Source organism: Helobdella robusta (assembly GCF_000326865.2).
Source record: "Helobdella robusta unplaced genomic scaffold HELROscaffold_25, whole genome shotgun sequence".
NCBI classification, from domain to species: Eukaryota; Metazoa; Annelida; class Clitellata; order Rhynchobdellida; family Glossiphoniidae; genus Helobdella; species Helobdella robusta.
In genome coordinates, this window is record NW_008704310.1 from 1,326,449 (window position 1) to 1,334,362 (window position 7,914).

At 35.3% G+C, this 7,914-nt stretch overlaps 1 protein-coding gene across 1 annotated transcript; it reads right to left on the bottom strand.

Annotated features, from left to right (window-relative positions):
* Nucleotides 1–1,065: 1,065 nt before the first annotated feature.
* On the bottom strand, nt 1,066–3,175 carry HELRODRAFT_173040 (hypothetical protein; the record flags this gene model as incomplete). The annotated part of the gene is made up of 4 exons (XM_009019681.1): nt 1,066–1,107; nt 1,458–1,647; nt 2,116–2,204; nt 3,134–3,175. The coding sequence occupies 4 exons, from the start codon at nt 3,173–3,175 to the stop codon at nt 1,066–1,068; spliced, it is 363 nt and encodes a 120-aa protein (XP_009017929.1).
* Between the last annotated feature and the right edge of the window lie 4,739 nt (nt 3,176–7,914).

Genomic DNA, 7,914 nt, shown 5'->3' on the forward strand with positions numbered 1-7,914 from the left:
ACTGATCGTCTAATTTGGCGCAAAAAGTTGATGGCAAAGAAAACAACGTCCTACCTCGGGAAACCGGGTCTCTGGACGAAAAACAAAGATTTATTGAATGCCAACAATTCGGTAGACTATATATATATATAATATATAGTCTACCGTATACTATATAAACTTCATATATATATATATATATATATATATATATATATATATATATATAAGTGCAGATTCTCGTCCCATATCATTATCATTCAAATCATATGCATGTGCATGCTGTGTGTCTTAATTGCAATTGTTTCTTTCCAATGAGTTATTATGATGAATTATTTCTGTAGGTTAATTTTTTAATTTTTTTAATTTGAAAATTTAATTAAAGTTTGCGTTGCTTTGAAGGCGTTTCTACCGTGGTTTTGTTTCTTAACATCTTGTATCGAAATTTGAAGATCACTGAGAATGTTTTCATGTAATGAATATGAGCGCAGTGGCCGAATAACGATTATTCAACTTACCAGTTTCATATCTAACGAATATTTGTTTAGGAGTTGCATATAGATATACACGAATATAATTATTTTTAATTACTCCTACGTGTGTGCGTGTGATTGTGTGTATGCGCGTGCGTGTGTGTGTGTGTGTGTGTTTGTGGGTTTGTGTGAGTAATTCAGAGTAATAATTTATGATGTGACCTTGAGAGATGATTTAGGCAGACAACAACATTTTTGAGTTGTTAGGAGTTTGTAGGCTGGATGAGATGTAGTGGGGGTGGGTGGGAGAATGGGATGGAGTGTGGGTGTTTTGATGGTGGAAGGTGAAATCTCAGTGGCAATGGAAGGATTTGGTGGGATGGACTGTCCGCATGATGAACGCCGACGGCTGCTGACTTGATTGAATTCACGCAGATAATGATAATGATGATGGTGGTGGTGATGGTGATGATGGTGACGATGTTAATGATGATGACGACGATGATGATAATGGTGGCGATGATGATGAATTTACAGTTACTTGTTTATCAGCATCATAAATGTTATCAGCCCAAGAGTGGTGACATGTGAAAGTGTTTTATTGCTTCATTCGTTAGGAATATTTTATCACACTGCCATAGAGCTTCAAGATTGGCTGTGTGATAGGACGGTAATGATAATGATGATGATGATGGTGATAATGATGATGATGGTGATGATGACGGTGAGGCAATAATCACAAGAATTTTTGTGTTGAATTAATTTTGATTGAAGTGATAGTGGTAGAGAAAATGATGATGAGGATGATGATGATGGTGAAGAGAATCTTTTATTAAAATGTTGAAATTTTTCAACAAAAACATTTGAAACGTTATTGCTCCGGAGGTAAATGCTGATAGAAATGATTGAGTCTCGGGTTGAGTAAATGTTTCTAAAGTAACTTGATGTCCTTCAGCTCCTTCCCCTGCATCAAACATTGAAGCCTGCCTGCTAGGTGCCTGAGACCTGAGAGGACCTAATTGGATTGCAGTTACTCAAGAGGAGAAGTGTTCTTCGGTGTGATGATCTCATGGGCGATTGAAAGCGTTGCTGAAATAACGCTGGCGACGATGGCAACAACAAGCCACTTCCTGCTTGATGTAGGTTGTAGAATTCAGTTGGACAGTGATCGACGGGACCAACTCTTTCCTTCACTCTTATGTTGTGGTCAACAAAGTGTGAAAACGAAAAGGTGATGGTTGCTGTGCTGTTATCTGTCGAGTAGCAAGATAGATGCAATAGCAATTTGTCTTAAAAGTAAATTTGAGATGGTTGGTGATGTGAAACTCAATCCAATTTACTCTCATCTTTATATAGATTGAATATCGTGTAGTCAAACTCTTTCGTGTATTATCATCGTCATCTTATTATTTGTGTGCGTGGTGCGTGCGTGCGTGCGTGTGTGGTGTGTGTGTGTGTGTTTGTTTGTTTGTTCAAATGCAAAATTCATTTAGAAATATTTGAATAGTTAATGTTTTATGTTAATATTTTCTTCATTCACGTGTTGTTTTCGTTTATAAACGTTGCCTTACGATTGCGTTCGAATTTCAAAATCAACTTTTGTAAACTTCTTTCTATGTCCGAAAAATTTTAAAATCGTAAATAATAGTTTAATTAAGCTGACCCAGCAAGCAGGCTGTAGATCTTCTGGAGGGCTTCCTTTCTTGAGATGAGTGATTTGTAAGATAGTTCCTCCTCAATTGTGGGAAGCTTCTTTTGTTGGCAAGTTGTATTTTAATTGCATGATTATTTCATTATTTGAAAACTTTATTAAATTATGCACCCGCCAATTTTTATGAAGAAAATTTTAGAATAGAATATGCTAGAATTTCATCAGACAATTCAGACTGACTATTAATTAGCTTATTATGTTCGTATGTACGGAATCATATCATATCTCATTGCCGCATCACCCTCTCACCACCCAACTCAATGCAGTTGTTTCTGGATCGTTCCTTTCTACACTTCCTCAATAGATTGAAATTGATTTGCTGTATTTGCTTGCAAATTAGTTTATAATCACTGGCTTAACTAACAGAAGAGCTAGTTTTAATTTATTTGTGACGATGAAAGTTATAAATTATGAAAGTTTAACGATAATAATTTTTTATTAATCTTTTTCATTGAATTTATTTCTTCGGCTGTTCATTCATTCATTCGTTCATTCATTCGCCATACAAAACAGAATTACTGCCCACAACTACCAATGCACGAATAATTTAAGAAAACGAAATTTTTGGTTTTGTTTAATTTTCAAAAAAAATATGCTCATTAGATGGATCTGTAACTTTTAAAATCTGTAAACATCCTTCAAGGCTGTGTGCGATGTGACGTCATTCGAGATGTCATTCGTGACGTCATTCGTGATGTCATCTTTGACGTCATTCGTGACGTCATTCGTGATGTTGTTTATTTCCATCGCAGTTCCCTCCATCCCACCTTCTCATTTAAAATGTCCTCCACGGTCAACATTGGTTCAATGTTAGTCATCGTCGTCGTCATCATTTTCGATATTTTCAATTTAAGTTGCACATTTTCATGATAACTTGAATGGAAGTATTCATCAAATCGTTCGTTAAAAGTCAAAGTTGAGCATGAGGAATATGATTGAGTTAAATATATATATATTATCTCTTTCTTACTTCCTTATTAAGTAGGTACAAGGAATCTTCATGTATGTCCATGTGTTCATGTGTTGTGTTTATTCATACACATTTGTGTTTGCATCCTTATATGCATTAGTATTTGTTTTGATGGGACGAATTTGTATTCCAAATGCTTCCACGCTGTTCATTTTAATGTTATTTTAATGAGCTTTTAATGCTGTCGGAGGAAGTTCTTCGTGACCCTTTCTATGTGTCAGTGCTTCTTTTCTTTTGTTACTTAAATGTTCAACTGCTTCCTTTCATGGTTTGTTTGAACATTTGAACACAACATAACATAACAAAGTTTAAAGTGGTTCAGTAGATTAGAGTCTGTGTGAGAACCATTGCGAGATAAGTGTCCTAATATCCTAACTCTCCGAGCTTGATCTGGAAACTGTTGGTTGATTCCTCAGAGACAGTCTCATCACTCAGATCATTCCCGGTGTTTACCACTCTACTGCTGAAGAATCTCTGCTTGATGGCACTTTCTGATTTTTGGAGAGCTGCATCTGTGGCCTCGTAATCCTATTCTATTCTCCAGTTGGAAAAATCTCGTAAACGTGTTTCTTCTTCCATGGTAATCAATTTGTATGTCTGTATCAGATCTTCTCTGCATCTTCTTGTTTCCAGTGTTGTCAATCCACATTCTTTCAATCTATCTTCGTATTCAAGATCTTCAAGTCCTCAGATCATCTTTGTTGCTCTCCCCTGTACTTTCCCCAAAATGTCCTACTGACCATTTGATAATTAAAGCCTTTGTTTTTTCAAACAGAATATCTGTATTGGTTTGCCACTGCGCTGTTATTTCGTTACTTCATCAAGTTCCTAATGTCCGCACTGCACTGCACACCTAACTTTCTGATGGGATGGGATGGGAAGTGACGTGATTGTTTTGTAGCGATGCATCTTTGTATCTATGTTCAGACATGAGCAACTTGGTTTGCATATGTGTGTGCTTCTTTCTGTTTCGCAGTGTTATTCCCAAAACTTGTTCCTTCATTGGACCTTAATGATAAAATAGTATGTTGCAATTTTTTTGAACTAAGTATTTCAATTCATGTATCTCTTGTGATTGTTGCTAGCATTCAAAATGCCAACCATTTCTCAATATTTTTATTATTATTTACACCTACATTATTTTTTTAGAGACAGAATGAGAGAAGGAGAGAGAGAGAGAGAGAGAGAGAGAGACAGACAGACAGAAACATACTTTTCGTTGTCTTTTATTATGTATTGTTTCCAATGAATGCAGATTGAACTACTCTTTTCTTTAATTTAATTTGCTAAAAATTTTATTCCATGCAATGCATTTTTTCTCTTCAATATTACAAACACTCTTTTCATTGCGTCAGCCCACTTAATAAATTGAAGCATAACGATCATTCAAAGTCTGTTGTGAGTAGCAAGCGAGTTTTTTTTATTGTAATCTGATATTATATATGTTATATAACAGCCGTGCCTCTGATGTAATATATTTGTGATGTGATTGATGTCAGTCAGTTGCGTATGTATACAACTGACCATAGACCACAGGTAGGCGTCAGTTAGCTGGGAAGCCGCAGTGAAGTTGTTTTGTGGAGTCGCTGAATGTTGTTGCAAATAAATTGATTGAAACGAGTTAAACGATTTTCATCTCTCGTACATTAAAGTATGTTTAGGTAAGGAGAAATTGATGGTTTGCATTCCAGGTTGTTTGTTGTGCGTGAATATAAAGCGTTGATTTCACTAACTTTAAAGAAATTTCTTGAGCAGATTTGAGAGGACAGCTGAACGTTGACACCAAGCGAGGACCTGCAAGGACTTGATGCGTGGTCAGATCAAAGGAAAGTTGACAAGTGTTACTTCCTGAACCTGCTGGCTGAAAATAAAAGAAACGAATTAATTGGTTTTCATTCTGCGGAATCAATAAGAAATTTAATTCATTTGGAAGAAACTCAGAAACTATTGCAGTGGTGGTTGAAGAATGATGATGTTGCAGTTCGTCTTTCATTTTCGGTCCTCTCCACTGCAAAGTTTGCCAGTACTTTCGAATGGCAATGATGGTGACGACGACGACGACGATGTTGGTAAAAATGATTTAACTTATGCATAACAATATTTACAGTGGCACAGTGTACGTCGTAAATAAACAAACAACGCATACACACACACACAGCTCACACACAGCACACATGCAGGCAGACATACTTAACTAATGAATACAATGTTACAAAGGTGCATATGAAGATACTTACATTTTGAACTTCTACTACTGCGGCTTAAATTTATTTATTATTGTTTTTATTTATTTTTCTAAATTTTTAGAAATGGCTTTTATGTTGGATGTTTTACAGTATTATTTATTCATTGAATCATTCTTTTTGTTATCTTTCTCTGATAAATGTTTCTAGGTTTGTAGTTCATTTTAATATTTGTTTATGCTAGTTTGTTTGTGTGTGTGTGTTTTTTTGTTTGTTTATGTTTTGTTAATTCGTTTGTTTATGATAGTTAATTAATTTGTTTGTTTGCTTGTCTGTCTGTGTGTGTCTATCTGTCTGTCTGTTTTTTTGTTTGTGATAGTACATCAAATTTTTTATAATTTCTCGTTCAATTAAGTTCAATAAATTTTTCTATTTTTATTATTTGGTTAAAAATTCCTCACCAATTTATTTTTCTGTAATTTGTCGCTCTGTTTTCCTGCCTCATGCTATCAGTTTCAGTGTTGTTGGCTGTTTCGTTGTCTGCTTATTCGTTCGTTTGTTGAAGCCTATAATCCTACATTATTTTTATTTAGTGGGCGATGAAGAGGATGAAGTAGCTATGTTATGTCTTTGTGATGTATTTATTACGTTTTACTGAGCATGTATGTGTGTTATATTTTTTATGTGTTTATGTATGTTTGTTTGTTTGTTCGCTTGTATGTATGTGTGTGTGTGTATCTGTGAGTATGTGTATGTTTATGTGTTGTGTGTGTGTGTGTTTTATTCATTCATTCATTCATGCATTCAGTTTTATATCCATGCATGCACCCATTCATTTTTAAGTCTTTCCATTTTCTTTTCATTCGCTCATTCACCAATCTATCTGTTTCATCATATTTTCATCTATCATTTAATCAGTCTTTTAATTCATTCATTAATCTATTAATCTAGCATTTTTTTTCATTTTCTTTCGTCCATCCATCTTTTGCTGTCTTAACTGTTTGTCCATCCTTGTTTCCATTTTCCCATCTATTAATTTCATTCATTCATTCATTCATTCATTCTTTTTCTTCCCACCCATTCAGTCATAATGCATCTGTTTTAATTACTTTTTTCATTGCTCGTTCATCATTGAAATGCAGATGCAGATGTGTGCGTGTGTGGTACGTTAATGATATAAATAGTGCAAATCAATAGGGTCGTCTGTACGATCGTCATCGTTGAGCTGTTCGTCTGGCGGGTTGTTTAAGTTGATTGCTTGAAAGTTGTCTCGTCTCGTACACTGGCTGGTCCACCATCATATCACGTGTCTCCTTTTATGATGTTACGTAATGTGCAGCGCATGCACTACACAGGCTGGCGAATGTTTATCGATGGAAGCAAGGAGTTAAATTTACAGGCTTGTCTATAAAATTGAGAATAAAAGTACATACATTCAATTAAATTTATAATAATCGGTAGTGTTATTTAGCTATAAATCCGGTTTTCACCGATTCTCTAAGTGATGCGTTCTATTTGACGAATCCGAATATAACCCGAATCTCGGAATTCGTACCCGAATCTCGGAATTCGTACCCGAATATGAATTCGGAATCGTCATATATATATATAATCGTCATATATATATATAATCGTCATATATATATATATATATATATATATATATATGAGCAATAACATCCATATACATGAACATCCAGTCTTATTTTCACATGTCGACAGGGATTTCCTACCAATCAGCTTAGAATTTAACAAATGAAATTCAAATCTAATACAGATCATAAAGGATTAAGTGATATTTCAAACAAATTTTTAATTTGTTTTAAAAATAATTTTGATTCGTTGGATGTTGAGTCACTTTTTTATTTATTTTAGATTTAAGAGTTTTATTTGTACATTTTATTTATTTATTTATTTCTGTGGGTTGTTTGTTCTAACGAATGGTTTCACTGTTAGCAGGTGTTTGTGTCTCTACAGCTGTGCGCACGTGTGGGTACGTCCATTTCATGCAAGGACTCTGTTCTGCCGTTTTCCTCTTGTGTTGCTCTGACTATCATGTCTTGACATTTTGTGCTCGTTAATTTTGTTTATTACCGATGTTTTTCGTCCGTGGTCATCATAATTAACGTACCACGTCACCTAGTCTTGGGTTGCCTCCATCATCACCATTCAACGGCCTAACATGTCTGCGGACATATTCATCCAGATGAGTGCAGTCTGCTCATTCCTCTCATCAACTGGGTGGCTTGTTTATTTTTTCATGTCTTGTAGTTCAAGTTCATTGTCAAGTCTGAATGTAAATCAGTTTTTCCATATTTGCCTAACCTTTTGAACCCACTTGGACTGCAGCAGAACCGGATGGTCCACCACCGCTCCTGAGCCTGGCTGCATAGTTCACATCCTTTCATTCAGTTATCCTCCGCTCTGCATGATCCATCCATCCATCCATCGGGCCGAAGTAGCATTCTCACTACACCTCTCAACAACCAATCTTGGGTCTCTTCTTTACAATTTTTCTGTCCATCAAACAATGTATCTATTTAGTTAACTTGATGTTTCCTTAAATAAATAAATACGCTCACACCACATCCTTAAGGT